Source organism: Haliaeetus albicilla, chromosome 10 (genome assembly GCF_947461875.1).
Source record: "Haliaeetus albicilla chromosome 10, bHalAlb1.1, whole genome shotgun sequence".
NCBI lineage: Eukaryota > Metazoa > Chordata > Aves > Accipitriformes > Accipitridae > Haliaeetus > Haliaeetus albicilla.
In genome coordinates, this window is record NC_091492.1 from 23783977 (window position 1) to 23798116 (window position 14140).

Here is a 14140-nt window from a genome sequence, read left to right on the forward strand (position 1 = left end):
TCTGGTTTTGCTCTGCTCCTCGTGGACCTCCTAGTTGTCTAATACTAATGGTCTTTCCCACTGGGGCATAGAATTTTTGGTGTGCTAATTCTGACTATAATCACATGATATTAGCCAACTCCCCAGCATGTGTTCAGTGTAACCTGACATTTCTATAGCATTTTTTACATTGAAGGATGAAAAAAAACTTTTCACAAGCTACGAATGAGATTCTCTACTTTTTGACATGATCCAGTCTGCTCCAGCAAGGTGCTGTTAGATTTCACTTCCCATATGTGATTGGAGAAGAAACAGTTTGGATCTTTTCCTATTCTAACATGCCTCAAAAACATGGGACAGCCTGACCAGATATCCACAGTCCAGAAAGGAAAAGCAGCAGCCAAGAGGCAATCAGGTTTAAGGTATTCAGAGATTCTGCTCGCCAAAGACAGCAAGCCATGGGGCAAAAGGAGCATTCACACTCTGACAAAGCAAAGGGAGATTCTGTTTCTAAGAACCCTGGAATATCAGCAGCATTCTGCTCATCTAATACTGATGGATGAAGGGCTGAAGTAATGCTGGTAACACTGAAACCATGGTTCAAAGAGCTCAGGCAGCTGAAAATATGAAATGCAGATGACTGCCACCCTCTGCCGCTAGTGATCCTGGATCACTGGTATAGACAACATGGCAGATAAAGGCAGAGGGTGGGCGGCGAAGCCAGATACAAGAAATCTGAATGAAGGCAGTGAAGAAATTGGTAGCATTCATGTTTTAGTAACTTACTGAGAAGTGAGTTGATATGAACATACTCTCCCTGCAATTCAGAATTAAAGCTCTTATTCTAGATCTTGAGAAATAAGTAATGTTGCCCTTTTTTTTTCAATAAGTCACTCACTCAATTCAACTCTCCAGACTAATGTGAATAAGAGTGAGAACCTAGAATGAAGAAAAATATTATCAGGATGTAAAGATAAAAATATTAAAAATATCTGTAGTCAGATATTAAAATTGCTTATTTGAGTCTGAAAGACAAAGAATAATATTTTCTTCTCTTTATAGGGGTAAAATTTGCAAATTTTACCTTGCTTTTACTGGAAATGTCCTGGATAGCCCAGAAAAATAGCCCAACATCATTTAGAAAATGAAGCTCATACAGCACCCCGCCCCCTTATCTTCCTTTCAAACAGGTCATCAGTTTCCAGTTTTTACGTAATTTCTTACAAAAAAAAAAAAAAAAAGCTTTCTTCTGTGCACAAAGATTGATTCATTAGATGTTTTTTGTCTCTGGGCATTGAGCAGCCTTTTGCTGAAGGGAGTTGGAGTGCATGCAACTTAATTGGAAGAGCATAATTTCCAACATCTCCCTAGGATATTTACTGTGAATGGTGAGACATAAGAAAAAGGAAATTGCTGATGTTTAATGTTTTATGCTGTGGAAAGGATTAATTGTTTTGCTCAGCAGCTTGAGTACTGTACAGATAGGAGAGGGTCTCCCTCTCAAGAATGAACACAGTACTTTTCTTTCATCCGTGTCATGTGAGTAGATGTGAATGAAATAAAAATACATATGAGTTTTCTGCTCACATCATCACAGCTACACTGAGATGCTAAAAATTTGAGAAATCTCACCCCTTTTGAATTTACTGCAGATATAAAATTCTGCACAGTAATCAGCAACTTCCTTAATTTATTGCTGAAGGCAGTTATCACAATTACCATTTTCCCATACTTCTAAACAAAAACAATAGTAAATTGCCATCTAGGGAACTCCCAAGTGCAAGAAGCACCAACAGTTTTGGCAGTATTCCCATCTAAATCATAAAAAGTTTTAGCAACATGGCACCACTCCTTAAAACAAGAAACCTTCATCAAATGCCTGCTGCTGACTTAACTGTGACTTTTCATTTACCAGCAAAACTACACAACGGTCAAAAATGCCTTGGAAATTGCTGAATCCACTCCCACATAATAACAGAGATTCACACAGTGAATGACAGGAAAGAAATATTTAAGAGTTCTAGAAATGCTTCTATTTTCACTTTGGTTGTCAAAAATGCTATTTGCAATAGCAGCTATAGCATCTGGTTTATCTTATCACTTCAAGCTAGCCAGAGGCCCTGCTGAGATTGCTGCCTTCTTGCTAAGAGACCCTTGGCTAGAAGCTGGAAGCCAGAAGACCCTTTCCATAGGATGCTTGGTTACCCTAAATCCCTTCACTTCTTCTATGGCTGTTCTCCTGTCTGCAAAATGTGACACAATCCTCCTCCTTTCCTTCATGTGGAAAGGAATGATACTTTGAGATGTAAATAAGAATATGGTGTATCATTAATACTGTTGCTGAATCTCCCACATTGGCAGATAAACCGAACAGGCAAGCAATTATGTCCTTGGTTTAACTACTGACTTGTGCTGCTACCCCTTTTCATTCAAAAAATAAAGTTGTACTGGACTGCAGGATCTGTCTCTTGGAGAACAGTTTTTATTCATAGCACTTAACTCTCTTATGATAATCCTACTGAAGCCAATTGGTTTACTTGAGTTATATGTCTGTATTTGCACAACAAAGGGGTTGCAAAAGCTTGTATCAAAGATACAGTATGGCATTACTTACAAATAAGAACTCCCACTGCTGCAGGCAAGTTAACTGATTAGGAAATGCAAATTTGGTAAGTGAAAGTTCCAGGAGGGAAAGGAATGATATGAGTAGCATCAGAAAACCCTGGGGATGTGGATGAAGGATATGTGCTATGTGTTGCCTTCTATCAGCGGGACACCACGAAACAGAAAGCTCTGCTCTCAGAAGTATACACAGAACATGCCTGAGTTTTACTCATGCACTCAGGATTCTCTGGCCAGGATTAGACAGTGAGATTCTGGCTCCACTGAAGTCAGTTGTCTCATCTAGGGATCTTAAGACAGCCAAAAACCCTGCCAGGGTTTCCAATTACTTGATACAAACACAAATAAGAAAAGCAGGTCATACTATAATCCTATATGGTAATTGAGATTCTGCAAGGGAGGGGACAAAGGCTCAATATCAACCTTAGTTTGTGCTGTGGTTTAGTCCAATACGTAGAGACTGATGATTGCTCTCTCACTTTGACCTTAAAAAGTAAGGTAAGGTGAGGTCACAGGGAGTGGTACTTCCTGCTCCCATCAACATCCTGCAGCTTTTTCAGTTGTCTCACTTCATGTATTTAATATTATTTAAATTACCCATAATGGCAGCATCAGCTGACTGTCGTAACATCACATACACATGCTGTCATGACACATCTCGCAACTATGCAATACACACAGACATCAGCCTGCTCTGATCAAATGGAAGTCCCTAGAAGAAGCAGGTAACATAATTTTGCTTCCCCGAATTTATCTAAGAGATTAAACTGGCTGAATTTTGTGGTATTCAAGATTTAAGAAGTACATAGATGGGATGTAACAGCTCTCGCTTGATTTCTAAGTTTTCATTCTTTTCCATACTTTGCAATCCTCTCAATTTATCTACTGTACCTGGAAGTAATTTGGGTTTTACCCATCACAGCTCAAACTTACTTCTGTAATATTTTGCTCTGTCATTACTCAGTTTTTGGCACATGCCTTCACCTCCTGCCTCTTTTGCTCCGCTACCGCCTTCTCTCAACATCTCTTTCCCTTTCTTCTCCTTACACGCTTTTGATCTTTTTTTTACTCTGATTATTGAGGGATTCTGTCATTATTTGTCTCAGTAAAGCTACAGGGTCTGATTCCCCTCTCAGACTACTTATGCATAATGAGTCCGGCATCCTAAACCATATTATATTTTCATGAAGATGATTTCCAAGACCTTCCTGAAGGAAAAGGAATGTCTTGTGTCATAACTGAACCTGTTTGTACTTGGAGGATTTGTAAACTGGAGACTCATTATGCCTAAATTTATACTAAGATTCATACATGAGTGGTCAAGAATAAGAACCTGCCTAGTACCTTTCTCAGGATGAGAAGGCAAACATACTACAAAAAGGGGCGACATAATTTTGGTTACCAAACCCATCATTCATTAAAATTCTCACAGAAGAGCAATTCTTCAGCTGATTTTACAGTGAGTGTAAACATCTTTCCCCTTTGTGTTCTTTCAACTTGCCCAGTACCTTAGGCCTTCTGCATCTCTGTGCCTCATTTCAGTATCACCCGCTATAGGCCAAGGCATCTTGGGGCACATGGAAACAGTGCTTTTCTTTCTTATTTTTCCAGATGTCTACTTCTGCACCCTAGAAAAATAACATATTCCATTTGCATAGTTCTCTCCTCTCACTCGCAGTGCAAGCTTTCATATTTAGCATAGAGCTTTGTTTCCTAAACCTGATTAAGCAGGGAATATTTTTACTAATCCAATTCAGCAAATTATAATTTTATCAGAACTGCCCTTTAGAAAGAGCTTTTGGAAATTGCTCTGTAACTCATTTGGAACATGTGCATAGATAGAAGGATTTCTTTTCCAAACAGAAAGACTTCATCTCTCATTAAAAAAACACAAAACCAACACAGGACAATAATTAACATTGCTAACTCTAATATAATGTCTGGTTTCTGCACCATAGATAAAAATTCAGCATCTTACAAGAAATGGCCTTTTACATTAAATCTCGTTTCAGGAGCATGCACTTCTCTTATGGCTGTTGTCAGGATTTAACGTACTGACATTCTAAAATCAGCAGTGTGCGGGCGTCACATTGACAAACACATGTGCATACATTTCATCTGTTCCTGGATCTCTATTTCTGATACTTGTCTAACAAATTAATGGCATTTAGATTTTTGCAAATCCAGCACGCCACAGTTCACAAAAAGCTTGCATTTCTTTGTTGGCTGCATTTTTATAGCATATACTGCCATGGCAGCTAAGGGATGTGTAAGTGATGGAAGTACATCATCCTAAGGTCTCAAGTCTCCACTGCCTGTGCTTTATTTTTCTTAGTCTGAAATAAAATAGTGCAAGATTTAATACACTGGTGCAAATTTGATTATTTTTGCATGGGTTTGACTTTGAACAAGATATTAAAGTACCAGCATGCTAATTAATGAAGACAAAACAATATCAAATCACAATGGATCCAGCTTGAGCAAACAGCAGCCATGAAGAATGCTGAGGCTGTAAGAATTAAAAGGTAATTGAAGAGGCATCGGCTTACGCCTTAGTCATGGACTGAAAACGTCATTAAACAAATCATCAACCCCGCTATAAATAACTCTGTCGTTATTCTTCAGCGACATTGTCAAGTCTCTGAGTTTCAACCCTGCTCAATTGTTTGTTTTGGTTCCTTAGCAGAACAAAGACTGAAATGTTTACTAGATTATTTAAATGTTATTTTATACACCACTGTATATAGAAAGAGTAATGTTTTCAGCACATACAGTTTCGGGAATAGCAAGAAAACTTTAATGTGATGAAAAATGAACTAATTTTGAAACAATTGAGCAAAAAAAAAAAGAGGTGGCACAACATCAGGTTCTAATATGAAGTAAAATTCAGATAAAAATGGGGCTAACCACCATTCTTATACACAATCAAACCCAGAATTTAGCACAGGCTATGTGATCCTGCCATCAAAATATGACTTCATTACTCATTTTATAGCACTGAAACAAATTACTGAGGGATGTAGCCTCACTTTGAAATCCATGGTATACATAGCTCATTAATACCAACCTCTGCCTACTCAGCACAGCCACATCTGTCGGTCTCATCTTCTACTCTGCAAGACGACCCAAGTCCTTAATCGCCAAAAAGAAAACACGGGGACAACTAACCACGCGAGCAGCACTTGCTTGGCTTTTCATACAGCTAAACGGAAGGTTCTGATGAACGTACTGAAGCTGCAGGGCAATCCCTCTGCCTGCCCAACAGCTGTCCCGAGGGGCCAGCGAGGGGCCAGCGGGTCCTTACCGCTGCCCTGCCCGCGGGTCCTGCCGGAGGACAGGGCCTTTGTCAGCCAGCAGTGCTGGCCACGGCCTGCAAACTCGGCCTGGTGCGTGTATGTAGACGAGATACGCCTTCGAGACGCCTCTTTTACAGCGGTCTGCCCGCAAGACCAGGCTGGCAGGCCGGGCGGGGGAGGGGTGGCGGCTACAAGGAGCTGCCCGGAGGCCAGTCTGAAAGCAAGCCAGAGCCGCTGCCACGGCCGTCCCTTGCTAGAAAGGCCGCCGGTGCGGAACGGAGGCCACGCCGGCACGGGCAGGCCAAGGCCGGGCCGGGCCCGGCGCTCGGCAGCTCGCAGCCGCTGCCGAGGCCTGAGGCCCGGCCTCCCCTTGGCTCGGCAGCGCGCCTGCCCGGGCCCTAGGGCCGCCAAGCGGCAGGGCCAGCGCGGGTGCGGGGGACGGGCCCCCGCCGCGGTGCCGGCACGGCCGCAAGGGAGAGCCCCGCCGAGCCCCGGGCCTGCCCCCCGCCCGCCGCCGGGCGCGGGGCGGGGCTGCGCCGGCAGGGGCGGGCCGTGCCAACGCGCAAGCGCGACGCCGCGCTGTCCGGCGGCGGGAGACGCCGGCCGGCTGCGCGGGAGACGCCGCGGGAGCCCCGAGGCGCCCCGCTCGCCCGGCCATGTCCGAGGCGTATTTCCCTGTGGGCCCCGGGCTGGGCCCGGAGGAGAATTTCCTGTCGCTGGACGACATCCTGATGTCTCAGGAGAAGCTGCCGGGCCGCGCCGAGAGCAGCCTGCCGCGCCTGGCTTTCGCGCTGGGCCCGGGGGCCGGCACCGGCGACTCCATCCCTGAGGTAACCGGCGGGTGGTGGGGAAAGAACTACGGCTCCCGGCAGCCACCGCGTGGGGCGGGGCGGGGCGTACAGCGGAGGCGCGGGGGACGCTGGGAGCTGTAGGCGACCCCCACCCCCCGGTGGTGGCTGGCCGGCTGGCGTTTTCTAGCTGCTTTTTAAAAAGTTACTTTTATTCTATGCATTTTGCCTGCTTTGTTTTGTGGTGGTTTTTTTTTCCCTGGTGTTTAATAATCTGACAATTATTGCATTATACAACATCAATAAAAAAAGTCCACTTTCAGAGTCTTGCAGTAATAGTCAATGCATCTAAAGTGTGTCTGTTTTATATTACAATTACAGCAGACTGTTCTGAAAACAAAATCGACTTTTTGCAATACTGGATCTGCATGAATAAAGTTCGCTATCTGTCTTTGGGGTTGCTTTACGTCTGTTTTTGTGATGTAGACAACTTTGGGTGTTTCTCATTCATGCAGGGATCAAAGCTGGAAATACCTCTGTGGCTTGCTAAAGGTCTACATGACAGCAAAAGAAGAATCATTTCTGTGGAACTGCCAAAGATTTACAAGGAAGCCTGGAGGACAGTGTTCAGTGCTGATGCCAACGTGGTTGATCTGCATAAGATGGGGCCATACTACTATGGATTTGGCTCCCAGCTCTTGAATTTTGACAATCCAGAGAATCCTGAGATAGCTCAGAGTATCCTGCAGGCAAGTATCTGAACTAAGTCTTGAAATTTGGTTTTAAGTTTTTCCATCTTCCTCTGGTTCCCAGCTGCTCAACAGTCTTCAGGAAAGATATCCCATTATCATCCAAATGACCTCTGGATATGGATGTCTGGATCAAGTTGTAGGATGACCCTTTGGGCAGCTGCACAGTCTAGTGGTGGAAGCCTCAAGTATGCATCCGGGAGTGTAATTTTAGCTTGGCGTTTCCACACTGTAAATATGGTATTTCATAAAATCCTGTAAAACGGGACTAGAGGAGACATAAGATTATTTAATTGTGCCCGTGCTTCAAGGCAGAATTAACTCACTCTATTATTTCTATTTTTCTACTCTGTTTTTAAAGCTCTGTAATGATGAGACTTCACACTGCTCTGGGCAATCTGTTTCAGTGCTTCGCCATCCTAATCTTAGAAGGTTTCCTCTAATGTCTAAATTAAAGCTCCTTTGCAGCAATACAAGCTCCGTTCTGTTAGTCTCATACAAAATAAACACTGAGGACAGATTATTCTCTTCCTTCCTGCAGCAGTCCCAATTCATTTGGTATCTCTTTGTGGGTCCTGCTTTCTAACCTCTGATTGTCCTTATTGTGCACTCCTGGTATCTTTCCAGTTGATCTGCATCCACTGTGACTTGCAGTGCCCTGAACAGCATACAGCCTCCTGCTTAGGACTTGCGCTGATGAAAACAAAAAGCTTACTTTGTGAATTTTGTAGGCTCATCGTGGTGCAGCATCTTGTTTTTCACGATAGAGTGACATTGATATGCGTTCGGTTTACAGTCCACAGTAAGATGGTACAGACTGCATACACAGACAATCGTTCCTCTTCCTGCCTTTGCATGGTTCCGTGTTTCTGCCTTAATGTAAAACCTTACATTAGTCCCAGGCGAATTACATCCTATTGTTTTCACACCATCTTTCTAATTTGTTAGGGTCATTATGAATCAAGAGTTCTGCTCCCCAACATGCTTGCAGTTATCCCTTCTCCTTCTCCTGCATGTTGTTTGTTAATTTAATAAGCATAACTTCTGTTCCTTTAGTAACCTTATTAATCTATTAAACTACTTGGTTCCAGATAGACCCCTGTTGAACTCTACTCAATATGTTCTTCCCCCCTGACAGGAGCTATGGGTAATTGTCTTTACCGACCACCTATGGGTGGTTTAGCTAAACCTTGCAAGAATGCCCCATGACAGATACCTGTCTGCTGCTTTTCCTCCCTTTGTAAGGCCTAGCATCCTGCCATAATAGGAAACTAGGCTGGTCTCTCAAAGTTTGTTCTTGGCAAGTCCATGTTGGCTATTATTCTTCTCTCTATTTTCTTGCAGAAGTTTATGTATAGTTTATTTGTTCCAGTATGTTTCCAGGAATTGATAATGATGGATTTATAATTCCCTGGCTCTTCCTTCCTCCCTCTCCATCTCCCCTTTATCTTTTAAAAGATAGATACCATCTATGCCAGTTTCCGGACTTCTGTGCTCTTTGAGCTTTTAAAGATAACCACTAACAGCTCTGAGATTTCTTCAGCCAGCTCTCTAAGTAGTCTGGGATGATTGCTATTGGCTTTTTTTTTCTTCTTTTTTTTTCTTTCTCTATTCTTTAAATGAAGGCTGATGCGAAGAGGCTTTAAAGCACTGTTGCTTTCTTGAAGTTGTCCACTGAAAGCTTGCTTTCTGCATTGAGGAGGTGACCACACCTTTCCTTGTCTTTTCGCTTTCTACTAATGGACATCTTGGGGAAAAAAGCCACATTAGCACAAATTACTTGTTGACAGAAAAATCAAGGCACGCAAGATATGCTTTCTCTTTATTAAAATCAAACAAGAGGGGAGCAGTGCTGACTTAAAAAATAAACAAAACACCAGCGAAAACTCCTTTTCCAAATATTCAGGAACTATAAATGTGAAGTATAACTATTTGGTGGCAAAGCCAAAATGAGAGTTATTAATTTATAATATATTTATTCTATAAATAAATCTCTAAAATACTACAGTTCTGATGATTCTAAAATCAGTTTCTAAAATAACAAAGCACAGTTTTCAAAGAGTTTTGACCCTTTTTTTTATTGCCAAAAGCAAAGATAAGGGGGGAAATAAAAATCCTTAAATATGTCCTGTTGCTTATCTTTTTAAAATGTTATTTATTAGTTGTAGATTTGGAAAAAGACTTTCTCTGTAGAAAAAGACCTTTTTCCTGGTTAAGTGTTTTTTCAGCATGCTGAATGCTTTACAGTGGCAGTTTGGCTTAACTTCCAGGCCATTCACAGGTTGCAGCTTCTGTGTTCCTGCAGTAGCTGCTGTGGCATGAAATTCATTCCACCTGCTCTAAAGCAATGATTGCTTGTGAAGTGAGGTGGAATAGATCATTAATTACGTTATATACCATGTGGTCTGCTCAAGCCTGTCATTAGCAAGCAGCCAAAATCTAATTCTGTGCTTGCTTCCCATCTAGTGTATCAGGGACTTGTTCTCCCAGCTCAGGCAGGAAATGGTTTGTCTTTGTATCCAAGGTCAATAGGTGCTATGCTGTTTGGAGACCCTTGACTAGTTGTGAACTAGAGCCTACACCTTTGGCTTTTCAGTCTTGAAAGCTCAGACCTCTAGCATTTGAGGTGAAGAAGCCTCTGTGTTACCTGTCAGTAATTATGCTTATCTTCTTTAGACATTTATTAGCCGTTTTCGTCGTATCATGGACTCCTCTCAGAATGCCTACAACGAGGACACATCAGCACTGGTGGCTCGGCTGGATGAATTGGAGCGAGCCTTATTTCGAGCTGGCCAGAAAGGGCTGAATGACTTCCAGTGCTGGGAAAAGGGACAGGCTTCTCAAATCACAGCTTCCAGTCTGGTCCAGAATTATGGGAAAAGAAAGTTCACAGATATGGATGGTTAAAAGCCTGAAGAACATGCAGCTACAGTGGGGGACACTGAGAGATTTACAGTCAGTCTGTCACAGAAGAGAAAGATGAATCAGCTTTGCGGAAGGACAGGCTCCCTGTCCATTAATGGGAATTCTTCTCTAGAACATCTTCGGATTAGACTAGTGCAAATTTTAAAGGCAGACAGCAAGGGTATAAAAAATAGATTGCATCACATCACTGGATAGCTTTACAGCTTACTCATACCACTCCTGAGGATTTGCAGTTAAAAGTGTTTGCTAGGTGGCTGAAAGGGTATGAGAGGATTTTCTAAAGGGGTAATTAATATTTATTATTCTTTATCTTCCAAATTGATATTTACAATACTGGATCTGTTTGGAAAAAAGTGTAATTCTATGTATTTCATCTTGTCCTTCCCATTCCAGCCTCCTGGGAACAAGTGTTTCCATGTTCCCTGTTCTTTGGAGAGCCTCGATGATGTGCAAAAAAATGTGGTACAAACCGCATTGAATTTTTCCCATTTCTAATACGTTGAGGTGGAACAGGTACTCTTTGTGAGGCAGGAATGTTTTTCTTTGCTGACTTTTGTACACAGTGTTAGTGCCCCAGGGAAAAATACCTCCTCTAACCCATGTAGCAAGTGGAGTGGCTGGACAGGTCTCACGTGCCGCCTCATCCTCTCTCTCCCTTTCCACCCTTGTGGTCTTGATGCTGCACAGGGTGGAGAATGTTCTCATTTGATGCGAGTGGCTTTGGCCACTCTATGCATCTCTATGATAGGTGTTAAGCTCCTCCGCTTGTTTTACAGAGGAGGCAACAAAGAGTCCGGATCTTATCAGAAACAGCAACTTTAATGGAAACTCTCCCCCATTATCAACCTCTGAGCCATCTGTTTTCCCATGAGAAATTCTTCTGGTTACTAAATTTGGTTAGTAGAAGAGACAGAGCAAATGAACTGAGTTTCCTTTCTTCTGATCCATCTAAATGATTCTAGCAAAATGATCCTAGTAAATGTCATTCTTGCCAATAGAAGTGACTGAAGTTGGAACTTGCTAAACAGCACAGTGGTTATCATCCCATGTGGATGCCCTTAAACTTAGATTATCTGAAGTCCCATTGGATTGGAGACAGAAAACAGATGGTTATCTCTGTAGGGCATAGTTCCCGTGATCATCAGGATGGTCGTCCTTTAGAAGCAGGTATTAGATATCTTATGGGTGCTTCTGAGCATCTGTAGCAGGTGGACCTTGCAGAGTACCTAAGTGGAGGAGCCAGATTGTAATGATACTGAGTGCTTCCTCTTCTGTGGGAATCACTGGGAGGTGGCAGCAAGATCCAGACCTTGGAGGAGTCGTTACTGGACTTGCAGATGCACCTGGATATTGGATACTTCAAACTGGAAACCTCAAGTACAAAAGGTGCGTGGCCATCCCTTGGCCAGAGGACTGAAAGCTCTGCCTCTGGAGGTGGTGAGAGGGGACAGTGTGCTGGCTTCACAAGCACCTTGGCGTCTCCACCTCAGCTGCATTGGGCCAGCTGTCCTGCCACAGGAGACTAATTGGAAGCTGTGCCTGACAAAGTATTTCAAGTATGTGCAAGATCGAATGCTGCTGAACTTAATGACTTAATGGCACATAATAGCCTATGCATTTTCATGAGGTTTTTGTCTATTGTCCATTTCTGGATTTTTATGTTGAATAAATATTTTGTAAGGGAATGCTTGAAATGTAAAATGTCTGTTGTTAATGGCCGCACAGCAGAAAAATTAGTCATAGATTGGAAAGTGCAGGTCTCTACAAAACTGTGGCCATGATAGATAATGCAATCCTGCTTATATCATTCCTCTTCTTTTACAGGTAATACGGTCAGGAGCTACAGTTGTGCAGTCATGCAAGTGTAGAAGTAGTTCCTGTCTGACTTGCCCCACATGGGTAATAGCTGTTTGCCCAAGTTGTGGGAGAGACACTGCCAACCAATCAATAAGCTATTGATTTTATAAATTGCATTTTTATAAAACACGAGATAGATGGAGGTGATTCCGTGTTACCTCAACTTTGTTGTAGAGTGGTGGGTAGTGGGTGGAAATTGGCCATCTCTGTATTCGTACCCTGCTGCTCCAGGCGCTGTAGCATAGACTTCATGTAGCATGTCAAAGCTGTTTTCAGTGCTTCAGCTGCAAGGGAAGCAAGTTTAAGTCCATCTGTGATGAGAACCATTTTTGAACTGGAAGGATTATTTTAATGAGATGGTGGCTTTGAGATCTCATTGCTTTATAACAAAAATCACTAGTTCATCAATTTCAGGACTGGTTTTGGTGACTATCCAAACTCATTTTCCTACATTTGTGAGACGTTTTTCTTCTGTACTGCTGGGTGCAAAATCCAAGCAGACGGTTGCTCATTTGCCAACATTTTGTACAGCTACTTTCAGAGTGGGGAGAAAAAAAATCCCTGAAGTAGTCCTCAATGTCACTGGCTTTTTGTAAGTAGGCAGTGTCACTTTTAGTAACCCTGAGTGTTCAGGAATAAACACCAGTAAGACCATTAAAAAATTTCATCCTGTAATGTTAAATTAATTACAGTATTTGGTTAGTAGATTTGATATTCTGTTGATTTTTTTTCCTTTTTTTTTTTGTTTTTTTTTCCTTGCTGGCTGGAATGCTTTTTTTCTGTCAAGAAATACAACAAAAGAGAGCTCTGTACTCTTTATGAACACAGACTGTCCTTTATGATTGCACCGCAGCAAGCTCTGAGTTAGAGGAGTTTGAACTTGTGTATTTTCAGAATGGCACAATAAATCCTCATTACAGAACTATACAAAAGAGGTCTGAAAAGGACTTTTAAGTGTCATTTCTCCCCATGTCCCTCAGCTTTTAAACTGGAGGACTACTGATGTTTATGAGAAAGCAGTCCATAGACGTGTTTTACAGTACTGCCACAATGGTTTTCATTGCAATCAAGTAAAAAATATGCTAAATTTGAGATGCTTATTAGTTATGCATTCACATAAGAATATTTGTTTGGCTTTTAATGGCCTGTTTTTGAAAAGAGATAGGGGCTTACCTGGCCCAGTCCTTCCCCTAAAGCGAGGAGTTGGACTTGATGATCCTTATGGGTCCCTTCCAACTTGAGATATTCTACATTTAGCCCTGTCTAACCCATCTCAGGCTGAAGCTGCCTCTGCAGCAGAACCCACAGCCTCCCTAGGTAGTCTGTTCCTGTGCCAGGCTGCAATGTATGGTGAACAAAGCAGATGAGGCAGCCGTGGAGGGCTGACCCCCAGTTAAATACAAATAGCTCTGCAACCAGCACACACACACTTTCTCACCTACCTAAATTACCCTTTCACAAAACATTCATGTTTCTTCCTTGGTCTCCTTTGCTCTAAACAATGTCTTAGTTTGTCCTCTGGCTTTGATTTATTTTTGGTCAGCAGAATGAAGCAGTTGATTGCTTCTGCCAGCCTGGAAGCAACAGGTGGTGTCATTTGGACCAAGAGCAACCAGGAGGAGCAGCAGCAAGCAATGTTTTGAGCACTGACATACTGTAACACCAGATATTATTTTAATGAGAGAAACAGTGACACCAGAGTTAGGAGCACAAGCCTTTCTGATCTTGATCAGTGATTTTCTACCCATTTTTGGTGACCAGCTATTACAAGAGCTTCATTCAAAATTTTAATTGAACCAGTTGACGTAATCAGTAGAGGCACAGTGTGAATGCTTTCTTCATGCAGAGCTGCTTCTGTCCCCAGATGTGCTTTTTATAAAACACATTGTCTGGTAGTACAGCCTATGGCTCAGGAGTTTATGGT

The 14140-nt window shown here is 42.5% G+C and overlaps 2 protein-coding genes across 9 annotated transcripts in view; one reads left to right on the forward strand and one right to left on the reverse strand.

The window, feature by feature from the left end:
* LOC138687311 (diacylglycerol O-acyltransferase 1-like) overlaps nucleotides 1–6423 on the reverse strand; it is a 35664-nt gene extending 29241 nt beyond the window's left edge. For 2 of the 8 annotated variants that reach the window (XR_011326568.1, XR_011326567.1), the window contains exon 1: nucleotides 5669–6412. Coding sequence is in view for 1 of the 8 variants with exons in the window: in XM_069794010.1 (XP_069650111.1) it covers nucleotides 4110–4180 (71 nt within the window). In the remaining 7 variants the exon portion in view is untranslated. Of the gene's footprint in view, nucleotides 1–4109; nucleotides 4230–5668 lie in introns of all 8 variants that reach the window. The other 6 variants (XM_069794010.1, XR_011326570.1, XR_011326566.1 and 3 more) reach the window with 6 other exon arrangements.
* Nucleotides 6424–6451: 28 nt separating this feature from the next.
* Nucleotides 6452–12042, forward strand: GINS3 (GINS complex subunit 3). Its single transcript, XM_069794008.1, has 3 exons — nucleotides 6452–6727; nucleotides 7201–7434; nucleotides 10111–12042. Exons 1-3 carry the CDS (start codon nucleotides 6554–6556, stop codon nucleotides 10339–10341), a joined length of 639 nt encoding a protein of 212 aa, XP_069650109.1. The 5' UTR covers nucleotides 6452–6553; the 3' UTR covers nucleotides 10342–12042.
* The last annotated feature ends 2098 nt before the right edge of the window (nucleotides 12043–14140 follow it).

Coding starts and splice junctions, on each gene's coding strand:
- GINS3 (XM_069794008.1), top strand. CDS start 6,554: ATGTCCGAGGCGTATTTCCCTGTGGGCCCCGGGCTGGGCCCGGAGGAG. Junction 6,728..7,200: donor CCGGCGACTCCATCCCTGAG/GTAACCGGCGGG, acceptor TCATTCATGCAG/GGATCAAAGCTGGAAATACC. Junction 7,435..10,110: donor TAGCTCAGAGTATCCTGCAG/GCAAGTATCTGA, acceptor TATCTTCTTTAG/ACATTTATTAGCCGTTTTCG.